Source organism: Carettochelys insculpta, chromosome 17, assembly GCF_033958435.1.
Source record: "Carettochelys insculpta isolate YL-2023 chromosome 17, ASM3395843v1, whole genome shotgun sequence".
Taxonomy (NCBI): domain Eukaryota; kingdom Metazoa; phylum Chordata; order Testudines; family Carettochelyidae; genus Carettochelys; species Carettochelys insculpta.
Genome location: NC_134153.1, coordinates 20486684 through 20499602, shown reverse-complemented (window position 1 = coordinate 20499602; position 12919 = coordinate 20486684). Strand labels below are relative to the sequence as shown.

General features: G+C 43.9%; 1 protein-coding gene and 1 long non-coding RNA gene across 10 annotated transcripts in view; one reads left to right on the top strand and one right to left on the bottom strand.

Moving 5' to 3' along the window:
• Nucleotides 1–12919, bottom strand: part of PREX1 (phosphatidylinositol-3,4,5-trisphosphate dependent Rac exchange factor 1) — a 230694-nt gene that overhangs the window by 4784 nt on the left and 212991 nt on the right. For 3 of the 4 annotated variants that reach the window (XM_075011780.1, XM_075011781.1, XM_075011782.1), the window contains 9 exons: nucleotides 10625–10753; nucleotides 9577–9618; nucleotides 6906–7123; nucleotides 5580–5679; nucleotides 3943–4086; nucleotides 2824–2938; nucleotides 2249–2315; nucleotides 1411–1598; nucleotides 625–727 (listed from right to left, as the gene is read on the bottom strand). In XM_075011780.1, the coding sequence (XP_074867881.1) occupies nucleotides 625–727; nucleotides 1411–1598; nucleotides 2249–2315; nucleotides 2824–2938; nucleotides 3943–4086; nucleotides 5580–5679; nucleotides 6906–7123; nucleotides 9577–9618; nucleotides 10625–10753 (1106 nt within the window). Of the gene's footprint in view, nucleotides 1–624; nucleotides 728–1410; nucleotides 1599–2248; nucleotides 2316–2823; nucleotides 2939–3942; nucleotides 4087–5579; nucleotides 5680–6905; nucleotides 9239–9576; nucleotides 9619–10624; nucleotides 10754–12919 lie in introns of those variants that run through there. The other variant, XM_075011784.1, reaches the window with a different exon arrangement.
• Nucleotides 1–12919, top strand: part of LOC142022198 (uncharacterized) — a 137269-nt gene that overhangs the window by 50116 nt on the left and 74234 nt on the right. The gene's annotated exons all lie outside the window — the stretch shown is intronic.

Sequence of the window (12919 nt, the reverse complement as noted above, 5' to 3'; positions counted from 1 at the left end):
CATAATATCAATAAAACATCTGACTCATAGGGGAAAATATTGTATCAGGAGTCTGATTTCTATCTGACAATCCATAAACTACTTTTAGTAGCTCTGAAATCTACTGGGTGAGTACATCAGTCATCTGAATTTACTTAAGATGACAGAAGTCCCAAAGCACGTTATAAGCACTGCTGTCTAACACTAGGAGATTTCCACCATGTCGTGTTGTATGCAAGAGAACACATTCTGGCATAAACAGGACATGTATGTACACATTGTGTACATGTACACAATATGATCTACATTTTCCAAGACTCTTTTGTATGCACACTTTACAAGGACATAAGCCTACATATTCTGTACATTTTTCAAATATCTGTGCACATACTTTAAATAATGGAAGCCCAGGCGTGCAGTTTAAATACCCTCATGCATACACATGGAAATGTTCAAATTTCCTCCTGCAAAGTGTGCATGCAATTGCATAAAAGTTACCATGTCTGGATGTGGATGTGTTTATTCATAACGCACAACTCCATAGAAATTAACTGATATCTCTGCAAAGAGATCCCAGAGATTACGATGGTGGCACGCAGCAGATCCAGCTAAGGAACTAGTAATAGAAAGGACCTAAATACTCACTTGCTTTCTCATGATGTCTATAGCCTGCATGATACATTTGGGTAAAAGTCCATGACTTCGAGCCAGTATGGCTGCTTGTTCCAGGGACACACTCAATGTACTTCTGGAAACAGGCACATAAAGAAACCATAAATCCACAAACCATTCTTTAAAGTTACCTACGACTTTTAACAAAGCTACTTCGCTACTAACTGCAAAGGGACTTGGCCACTACACCATTTTTAGGTTTACTTTCTGGCTTCCCATTTAAAATATATAACCATTTATGCAGCTCAGTGACTGCCTGCTCTGCTACAGCAAATGGGCTCCAGAAGCTATTCTGCAGTGATTTCATGGTATCACATGTCTGTGTTTCATTGCTGTCCTAATGTGGTTCGTAAAAGTGTCTTCCATCAGTTAAAACTCTTCCAAAAATAAGTATTTTTAACATGGATATTGTGGCCCCTTTACATAAATGGCATCATTGGAGTGTAAAAGAAAGGAAAATAAATAAAACCATTTCTTAGAGGAGGTCACTGAAAACTGTGTTTACAGAAAGACATAGGCTCTGTGTGAAAGGTTTTCAGTAGTTGCACTGGGACATTTTGTCTCAACCACTGTACAGCCATGATAGACCTCACAATCTACCCTAAAATACAACTTGCTAACAGAAGGGCTTTTTTCATTCTCACTTTTTTCATTCTCTCTCTCTAGCGTCATGTAACTGGCTTAGGTATATTGCTTAGACTCCTATAGGGAAAAAAATTAGGATCTCAACAGTACTATGGAAGGTTTCTTCAGTCTCACCTGTGCATCCCAGTGCCACACATGGCAATCTGACAGGCTCCGAGCCGGTAACAGAGTTCAGAAGATATAGGCAGCAGCCCAGCTCCTGATGTGTTACTACTAGGATATCCCGACTGGGTGGGTTTTGTACTAATGAAGGACTTCATCAGTCTGCACAGCTCATCCATTGCATTAATGGGGCGAATAAGCTACATAGGAACAGTGAACACACACATCAGTGGCATATTTATGCCTTCGTTTACGTTGACCTGCACAAGATTTTTTCTTCCCATGTGTAATGCTCTGTGTTAACAGCTCCTTGGCAGTTCTACAATAACCATTATTCAGAGTAGAGATGATTTGCAGCATAAAAGGTTAGGACATGACAAGGGTTTGAGACCGTCTCTTGCAAGTGAACACAAAGCATATCTATCTATTTTACAGTACATGTTAACACTGCACTGACGGAAGTCCCTGACTTGTCTTTTCTATAATAAAAAGACCTGAATCTGTTTGCTTCTCCAGAATGTGCAAACATTCACATGAAATAGCTGCCCAAAGACAGACTAGGTTCACTATTGAATTGAGTTTTGGGCGAGGGCCTGAGTGAGGTTGCTTTTATTGTGGTTTTATATGTTGTGAACAAAAGACCCAAGAAAATGGAATTAAGTGATTGTTCGTTACTAAACTGATGGCACTGATTTCTGGGTGACAGAACTTGAAATGATCCTCAGAAAGACCTAGTGAAGACTTTAGGGTAGGGAATGTCTTTTTGTTCTGTATTTGTATAGCACTTTGTGCAAGAACATCATGGACCACGAAAGGGGCTGTAAAGTGCTACCACAACGTGAATTAATACCTGATCAATCTTCACTGCTGTTGTATTGGAATCAGTAGGCAAGTTGGATCTCTCAAGGTAAAATGTCCTGCAATTAGCCATTAAGAATTGCGTTAGTAGGTGAGACTCTCACTTCACTAACTACTGCAAAACATCTCAGATGGATCTGAAAGGGCGTTCCTGTGGTCAAAAATGGTGCATTTTCTTACTGAAGCACTTGGATTGTTTCTTTCTGTAGTAATTAAAGACTAACAAAGTCTCTTTAATTCTACTTTAGCTATGGCAAAAAGAATCTGAAGTCCAATATAGATGGAAATTGCTTCTGACACAATCTATATTGTAGGAGGACTTTACAGTTAAGGCTACTTTTTGCTAAATAACTTGGGGCTTGCAGTCTAGAGATTAAAAAACAACATGTGAAATTTAAACAAATTATCTTTTTTCTGAGACCTCTTTTTTCATAACACAGGCTTATTCAGAGAATCACTGTGCACAAGATATGAAACCATCAGCAAAAAAAAATTGGTCTATGAAAGGTCCTAAACACACAGTCCCATTTTCTTTTGTATTGGCAGATGGCGGGAGAGGTACATTACCTGAGTTTGCGGTAATACTGCTGCACTTTTTCAAGTGAGACTCCATTTATCTGTTGCTGGAATTCTTCTAGAGATGAGTCCCCTGGCTGTGACTGGTTGTCCAGGCTTTCAAGAGCTGGAAGGAGACAAGATTTTTAATAAGTGTATTACTCTGGCTATCATTTTATCACTTGTTTTTCTCCCTAGTTCATCCCCCGGTAGACAACTGCCAAAATATGTCAAAGACCAATCCTATGGAAAAAATGAGAGGAACTGAATTTATTTCCCTTTGTGAGGATGTTTTCTGTGAACCACAGCTTTCATTATGACTTCACAGAGGGCAATGGCTCCATAGTACCAGATCACTGCAATATGATTGTACTGCTATTTCATTGCAGCAAGTATCCTATGCTGGATGCTACAACACATGAAAATGATTAGCTGGGCCACAAGAGGTCCCTCGACTTTGGGCCCAGATGATTCTATGAATACATGTCTTTGCAAACAAAATGCCTCTTTTAGTCTATGGCACAGGCAGATGGGCATTTCCAGACTGGAGCAGACCCATGGTCTGTCTTACCCAATATCCTGTCTCTGACAGTGATTGTATGCTTCACAAGAAGATTTAAGGCATCTGTAGGGATAATCTGCTCCCCAGGTGTATCTCATCCTAACCTTCTACAGCATATTAACCCCCTACCCTGTGATAGCAGTTTGTCATTTGGGGGGTGGGAATCATGTTACCTTTTAAAATATTTTTATGGAGTTGTCACTTTTGTGTCAATCACAACTGTCTGAAAAGTCTCAGAGAGGTAGCCATGTTAGTCTGTATCTGGAAAAACAAGGAGTCCTGTAGCATCTTGGAGACTAACTGATTTATTAGGGCATAAGCTTTCATGGGTAAAACCCACTTCCTCAGATGAACTGGAATGAAAAAATTTCCATTCTAGTTCATCTGAGGAAGTGGGTTTTACCCATGAAAGCTTATGCCCTAATAAAGCCATTAGTCTGTAAGGTGTCACAGGACTCCTCATTGTTTCCACAACTTCATGCTTATTCCTTAACAACGAACATTAAAATGTTTAGCAGCTCATTCGATTCACATCACTTGTTTTTCTTGGTCAAGAATTTTGGGGGCACCTTTTGTAAAGAGCACTGCGTGCAGTTTCACGCTCCCCCCGTTCTGAAAGCGAGAGGGCAGTTTGGAGAAGTAGTAGCTGTCCAGGTAAAAGATGATCTTCAAGGCCTGCCGACTTCCTTCAATGTGGTAAAAGACATGAGTATCTGGGGAAACAAAAACAAAGTCATTTGTATTTTACCAAGACAGATGTGACTGGCAGTATCTCAGCATGCCAGTCTATTTACTAGCATCTTGTGAAGCAAAAGTTAGAAGTTGTAGCAAGCAAAGGAGGTTATGTAGCAAGAGATGATATACTCAGAACCAGCATGTTGTTTACAAGACATGGCATCAGCGAACGAGATGCTTGATACCATCATGCCAATTGCTTTGCTTGTACACAAGATCCCGTTCCCCCACTGTGTCTCTCTTTTCCATTAGATTTCTAACTCTTCAGAGTGGGAATTGTCTACTCCAGCTCCTGACCCAACAGGGCCCTGCCCTTGACTTGCCCTCAGCTCTAGCTCAGCTAACATGGTTATTAATATTAGTACTGTCATGTGAGCTTGTACTGGGTGGGCATGGCAGGGGGCTGTGCCCTTGTCCTTGCAGACAGGCTGGTAATTTACAAACATCTGTCTAGACTGGCTCACCCCAGCTGCCATGCCTTTTCAGTTGCTGGGCAAGAAACACAAACAGGGCCCCTTGGTTCCCAATTGTAGAGATTTTACAAGTGGCATCATTAAATGAACAATGGCAGTGAGGCTGACATTATCAGCCCTACTATCACGCAATCAATTAACAGAGCTGAATGCAAGGTTCTCTGCAATTATTTGTAGCTGGGTATAACATCTGTTAAACTTCAGCCACTAGAGTTGCCAGAAAGTCATTCCAAATCACTGACACCAAATTGCATAGCACCAAAAAGCACAGACTGCACAATACCAGCCTGCATTCTTATAGTACCTTGAAGCATGTAAGATTCCAAGATGCTCCACACACAGCAGCTGTTAAGTGCAGCCACCTCTGGGGGTAAGGAATTATAGCCAGGTGGCACAGCAGTGGAAGGAAAGAAGTTTCTTGGCTACTATAGTACATCACTTTCTGTGCATTCATGGAAAACTGCCGGGCCTCTTTTAGCATGTAGTGACCACCCAGGTTTTTAAGGGCTTGTTTAACTGATTTCCATGCACAGAAAGTGATATGGTGCTCAGTGTAGCCATCTTAGAAAGATAAGGGGCTGAACAGAGCCAGGTAGGATGTGAACCTGCAGTCTGAGTCTAGCTATGCCAGAAGTGGATGGCTAGGCAAATAAAAGATAGCAAGGGGGATGCTAATCTCAGTAAGTCTCCCCATCTTGCTCCCGTGAGGCAAAGGCTGTCTAGGAGGAAAGCTGACTGGCTATGTGCCTTGCCTACCCAGTCCAGAGTACAGGCAGAGCTGATCTGAGTAGCCATTCTAGGGCCCAGTTGTGCACGTTAGCCTTGGCTGAGGTGCTGAGTATCTTTAACTCCCACTACCAGTCATGGAAGTTGAGCGAATTCAGCTTGTCAGCACCCTTCACGATTGTGGATTTTGGATGGAGTTAATATCATGGCTACCCAGCAAAACAAGCAAGAAAGACAAGCTCATAGGAAAAACTGAAGAAAAAAAATCTCACTTGCTACGAGGCTTTCGTCCAGCTGCTTGAAATAAAAGGCAACCTTGTCCAGCTCAGACAGAGTGACTGAGATGTCTTCTAGCATGACACGCTCTTCCTTCTGCGGTGGGGAGAAACAGGCTCAAATGGGTAATCTGTCCAAAATGAGAGTGGAACCGACGAGCACAGACGTTCGAGGTGTGGAGAGTGGGATGGTGAAGGAGACAGACAATGGGGGATGGGGTCTTTCACCAGATCCAGCACAGGTCAGTACTGAGTGACGGTTGTTTCTATTTGACGATTGTGTGAAATGGACTTTGGCTGCCTCAGACCAGTTCTCAGCGGACAGGGCTTGGCCAAAATCAGCAGTATCAATTCCCTTCTTGGTAGACTCTGAGGGGAGGCCAAGGAATGAATGGCTCTTGGAGAGCAAACTCCCTTCTCCAAAAATGCACCTGCTCCCCACCCCAGAGTAACCTGAGGACTAAGCCAATTTGTTAGTTAGGGTGTGCTCTCATCCCCTGCAAGTTCAAGGAATAACACAGCTGTACACAGGACTGTATTTAATTGTAACACATTGTCCATCACATTTCTATTTAACCATGGGCGTAAAATGTGTATAGCTCTTGCTTTTGTCAGACCCGATTTCCCTTCATAACTCCACACTTGTTTTCCTTTTAAAATTATCATGTTAGCTGAGATCCTGCAGGAGCTGGTGGCACTTGCTTAAGAGCTTCCAGGTCACCACAGACCAGTGGATTTATGACTCCCGCCCCTCTTATCCCCAGATGTGGGGCCTGTCAGGGTTGTCAAAGCCCATACGTCAGCATAAGTGAGAATATTTAATACCTCTGCCTGTGCTGAACTTGTATGGTGACTTCAGTCAGTACATGCAGAAAGGACCGGACTTGTAGTTTGCCCTTTGCTCTGGGAACACTAAGAACCATTTTTGTCAGCTTGTTGAAATTCATTTTCTCACCAGCAGAGGTCAGGTCACGCACACTTTCCCAGCAACTCTGAAGTGAGTCCATGTAAAGAAGGCAGCGTTAATCCAGAGAATGAAACCTCTGGATGGAATACCAACCTGCCACTTCTCTATGGGGCAGGCTGTCTATTATCTTTCACTGGTGAAATGGGTTCACCAGGCCAATACTCTAGCATTTTGTGGGGCTCAATGTGTGCTGTATAGGATATTACAATGAGAAGAACAGCAGGCTCCATATAAACAAAGTCAGAGGCTCTGGCCAGGATGTGAGTAGGAAGAGTGTGTCTAGGTGACCTTGAAGAGACCAAGGGAGCCAGCATTTACTGTTGACGGGGAGGCATGTTCTTTAGCATGTCTCTTACCACACTGGGGGACAGCAGGGACTGGTAGTGGAGTAAAACCCCAGTGGCAGCTATCTGCTCCAGCCATTTCCTGCTGGCGTCCCTGCTGCTCTCTTCGTATTCCCCATTGTTGTTGTATCGGTAGTTGAGAGCAGCCAGCAACTGCTCCGAGAAAGTGCAAATAGCAGCCACGAGGGCCTGGCAGAAAATGACATCACGTCTTAACTGCAGCTCGGTATCTGTCAGAGAGAGAGGGGGAAGAGAGGCATAAAGGAGTCAGAGGGAGTTTGTCTTACATTCTGTCTCAGACGATCTCGCTGTATGGCCTTTGGCTTGCACTGGGTCCTGTTATCTGTCCCCTGGTGGGAGTGGGCAAAGGTGTGTGAGAGGATTTTCCAGCCCACTCTCCCTTTTGTTTCCCCCCATACAGTTGCCCTGCACCTGCTTGTCCATTTGTCTGGTAAACGCTAGATGGGGCTCCCTGTGTTATCAGTGCCAGACCTGGCCTGATCCCCTTCCTTGACAACTGCATTCATAAAACAGGGTCTCCACTATTAAAGCTGTTGCTTCCCCTAACTCCCATGTTATGAAGGAGTCCTGAACGTGATGTCCATTAACAAGGGTGCCTATACGGTACCACTTGGTTCCCGTTTGCCTTGGGGAATCTGCAGTGTTAACTATGCTTCCACTGGGCTTGCCAGTCAGCCAAAGACTAGCTAGATAAACTGTGTCGCACTCCAGGGGATTGCTCCTAGTGCAAAGAACATGCAAATGGCAGGAAAGGGAAGCACATGAATAAATGAGGAGTGGCTTCCTAGGCCCCTGGGGTTCCTCCTGATGTGCACTAGGTAGGGGTGTTGCGGCCTCTCTAATTCCTGAGACAGTGTTTTCTGCAGAATGAAGTGAAATACATCACGCAGAGACTTTGAAGATAGATTAGTTTTATGAAGCACTGAATGCAACAGTAAAAGAACTAAGATGATCAAGACCAGTGACCTGATCCTCAGCCCAGGGCAAGTCCCCTTCACATTGTTGGAAATACAGCAGAGAGACCTCAAAGCTGCCCTACAGCCAATAGAATCCATCAGTGATGTAAAGGTGGCACAGCCAGCTCCACAACTGCTCCTCTGCCCTCTCTACAGGATGTTCCATAAAGGGCTGAGGAGGAGGGAGAGGATGGGGTGAAGCCAAAGCTACTGCAGCTCTACTTTACACCAGAGGTTGATTTGGACCCCACCCAGCCTCAGGGTTGGGGGAAGCAAAAAGATTGTTTAGAGCTGCCCTTGCCTTCCATCCTTACTTTGCGCAGATGAGACTCAAGCCCTAGATTTTCAGCCATCTTGTGATCCAGCAAATGCTGTGGACATTTTACTTGTTATTATGTATTACCTTTTATACAGATACCTCTAAGTATTTAAATGTGCAAATGAAGTTACTGCACAAATAGGGAGAGAGAGTGGTCTCTGATTTGCCAGTGTATAATTTTTCACCTTGGAAGGATGAGACCTGCAATCTATGCTGGTGCAAATTCAGGGTACATTTACAATGCAATGTAAGTCCAGAGTTCAAATTCAGACTCAAAAGCCTAACTCCTCCCCGCCTTCTGTTTGCTCAGCTAGGGCTTAGGCCAGGGTCCTGGGACACTATGAGGTAGCTGTCCAAGCCCGAGCAAAGTTGGGACCCAGAGTTCAAGCCCTATTGCATTGCCGTGTATACACAGCTCCACTGGACTCATGGTCTGGGGATCACACAATTCTGGGGGCTGACTTTTTTTTGGGCTCTGGGCAGTCAAGCGTGGCATACAATCAAGTTTTCCCACACTGTGACATGAACAAAGAGCTAGAGTGGTCCCATTTTGCGAGGGTGAAAGGAAGTCTGGGACATAGATGGTTGGACTGAGGCCTGTGTAATGCAGTGTAGATGCTGGGGATCCAAGGTTCCACCAATTCCAAGCTAGCTTACAAATGAGTGTAGACACTCAAGTGCTAGGAGGACAAACTCAGTGATTGCTAATTTATGCTCTTCTAAGACTGGGCTTATGTTGCTGTACAGATGGACCCTTAGGGTCTTCGCCAGCTCCTATTAAAATCAATAACAAACCTCACACTGGCTTCAGTAAGGCCAGGATCAAGCCCTTAGGATTCTGATATGTATGCTTGGCTCTCCTTAACACTCAAAGGTTTAAAGGAAGTGCACATCCTGAAATTACACACAGGGAAAAACTCAAACTCCTTATCTGTAGAATCTGTTTGAAGAAGGCCACAACTTCATAGCGAATTGTGCACTGGGTTCTCATTTTGTGTGGGTCTCCATCACAGCAAAAAAACAGTGGAGACCTTCTGGGAATGATGCTTCTGCAAGGGGAAGAAGATGAAGAAAGGGCAAAGGGACAGGGTGTTTGACATTTACAACATGTCAGGCGGTACAGGAGCATACAGCTTGCAACCTCAAGACTAAGCAAGACTGAGCAAAAAGGTAGTGAAAGTATGAAAGAGCTACCCAGCATGAGGGATGCAAGAGATGGCATAATGTCATCAGAGCCTCGCCAAACAAGCACACCCCTTACTTGGATAATGCATTGTGACTGGAGAGAGAGAGATTCAAATATACATATACTGGCCAAACTACGCATTTTCACCTATCTGCCACATGGCGATGTTTTCCACCCATACACCAAAGCAGAAGGCCTTACCTGTGCATTTTAGCAAGGCCAGAAGAAGTTGATTCTTCCCATCTAGAACAGTAAAAAGAAGGAAGGCCGTGATAAACATGACACAAAGATGTATTTGAGGCCCCTCTCCCTTTCTATTTAGTGTAGAATTAATCCTCCATAAGACAAAAGTTTAATAAGACAGAAAGGCATAAATAAGGCACCTTTAGAGATTAAATGCTCCCTTGACTACTCTGAATTATTGGGAATAAATTGTCCACATGGAGGTGCCCTACAGAGCCGACCTCAGGGCTGGGTCTTGCACTTGAAAGTAGAAGTCACCATGCTTGGTCATCCTACCTGAATCCTACCCGTGCTTTTTAAGCAAGGCATTGTGTGATTGTAATGGCTCAGGGAGTTACACAGGCTGATTACATCCACTGCTTTCATTCACCTCCTTCAGAATCGGCTTAATTTTTTCTATTTCATTTTCTTTAAGTGTTTTTAAAAATTACACAGGCAAGTGTAAGTCCCTCTGCCCCAGTTCAGTCCCTACGGAAAGCAGGCTAAGAAAACTTTGAATGATCTTGAGGAATTTTTTCTATCTCCTCCTGTGGTGCTGCACTACATCATCACTGATAAGAACAATAACCCACCTAACCCTCTAAAATCCAGGTTCATTGATAACCTATATTTTAATTACCAAATTAAAAATAGAGGACAAAATTAACTACCAGACTGGTTGGCGGAAATCTTCCTAGCATGGCATCTGCAACCTGACATAGTCTGTAACAACGGCTTCCGAGGAAGATGCAAAAAAACACATTCTTATTGGTGCCAGGGCTTAATCCTCGGCACCTCTGGGTCTGCCATATTGATTATGAAAGTAAAACTGTGCTCGAGACCTGGCATCTCTTTCACAGAAATTAAGCCCTGAATAAAACCATGCACCGGGCAGTTACAGAATAACCTGCCCCATGACTGTTTCCTCCTGACTCTGACGGTTAAGATGTTGGCATATGCTCTATAAACTAAGCATTCCTGTAACACTGAAACTGAAAAATGACCCCCCCCCGCCCCATTCACAGACCTTCCACATGTTTCTGAATGGTTTCGACAAGGTTCTTTATACGCAGTGGAAGATTCCAGGGATCTTCTTGCACACTGAACTGAATATTATTTCGACATCTTATTGTGGTTTCTTCCTTCTGTTTAAATTCTGTGGTAAAATAGATAAAATCAGTCCAGGGAGTGAAGAGAGGCCACATATCTCAGCATAGTCCAGTAGCTATATAATTTGCATATACGTGTAACCAATGAATACGCCACCTACTGCAACCATCCGTGGATCTGATACAGGTGGAAAAAAGAGTGCCATTTCCTATAGCTCTGTAAAAAGCAGTTCTAGCTTATATTTTCTGTCTCATTAGGGTGACCACCGACCCATCTCAGGTGGGACAGTCCTGTATTTGGGAGGCCAAAAAGGTGCCCTGACTTATTTTTTTGAGTTCTCTGAGCCTCAGTGAAGCTGGGGAGCCCAGGTGGCTGCTGCATTTCTGCCGCTTCCCTGGGGCTTGGGGAGAGCCATCGGCTGCGGCTTCGCTGGGGCTGGAGGCAGCGGGGGCGGCTGCCCCTTTCTAGGGCTCCAAGGGACGGCTGGTGGCTGCTGCTTCCCCGGGGCTCCTGGGGACCACTGGTGGCTGCTGCCTCCTTCCCAGCTCCCCAGGTCTTGGTGGAACTTCCCCTCCCCCCATATCTCCCTTGCCTGTATTTGGGACAGGGAGATATGGTTGCCCTATGCCTCATACACAAAAATTAGGCATGCAACTCACATGCACAATACACAGGAATTGTGTGATTGACTTTTTTTTTTCAATACATTACAAATATATCCCTAAGCACCTAAGTTCTGCATTCCCTTCTTAAGGCTGCTACTGCTGGGAACGTGTAAGTTAATAGCCCTCTTTGCTTCACCAGGTAGAATCCTATGTATTTTGAACTGAAGGGATAAATTCTATTCCCTCTTATGCAGGTCAGCCAAACAATTTGATGTCACTGATAAAAACCTACGGCCGCACACATACTGTTTGCCAAATAACTGTTTCCAAAAGAGAGACAGAATGCTATGCAAATTCACACCCACCGCTGACATGTGACCCCAGTGAGCTCTCTCTTTCATGCTCATTTACAAATCAGGACTGCACTGAGAAGATACTTTCGGCAAAGATTCCAGCTGACTTAGAATCAGGGTTTGTATATTTCTGTGGTGTGATTCTTGGAGATTAACATGGGACAATCCTGAAGCTGAAGTGAACTGAAAGGCTCTTTCAGTGCAATTGATCCAGTATGAATGGACAAGTCTGTGTTCAAGTGAAGCAAACAAAATAAATCTTGATGGAAATATATGCAGGGTGGCTGCCATTTCCTTATTGCATTCAAAGAGTGTGAGGGCAGGGACAGGTATTCTACAGCTATTTAAATGTCACAGGGCCAGGGCGTCTTCAAAATATTTCCAGTGTCCAGGGGGCACCTCTCCTAACTCCAAGGAAGAGTGATGCTGCACTTTTTAAAGTTGACAGTGGGAACGGAGGATAAGAGAAAGAGATTCTGACTAGGGCACCTGAAGATCAGCCAAGATAATAGAGGAGACTTTAGGTCCCAAGAGAAAAAGGAAATGCAGCAAATGTTTAGGAAATAAAAATCCTTTTCAGAGAGAAAAAAACCCACATTCTGGTCACCAAACTCATGAGACCAAATTTCCATCATCCTCTTTGGGGGGAAAAAACTCACAGCATCGTTTAGTGCTCTCTCTGGGAATGGGTTAGTTTCTGCAATGTGAGTTGGTGGTATTTGAGGATGAGCTTACTTTGGCAATTATCCAGCCCCCAAAAGAAGTTGCATAAGTGCTTAAGCATACTTATTCAGAATGTTTGGGTGTCACAGAGCTGCAGAATCTGACCCTACGTCAGCTTGTAAGAGTTTTGCTACTGAGTGTCTTGTAAGAAGTATAGAGACGCTAGTGAACAGAATACTAACAGTCAGCATGTCACTAGTCACTTGTATGTCCAGTTACTGTGACTGCGTACATAACAAACTATAGATCACACTCAAAAGCAGATTTAAAATTAGCCATCCTGCAACAAAAACACTTCAAAAATGGACTCCAAAGAGAAAATGAAGAGCCACAATTCTTTTGCAAATCTGACCTCATCAATTTAGTACTGAACAAAGACTGGGAATGGCTGGCCAACTACAAAAGCAGTTTCTCATCTCTTGGTGTTCACACCTCCACATCAGCTGCTGGATGTGGGACACATCCTCCCTGACTGAATTGAACTTGTCACCTCTGGTCTTTCTCTTGTCTGGTACTCCTTTCTTTCCATGT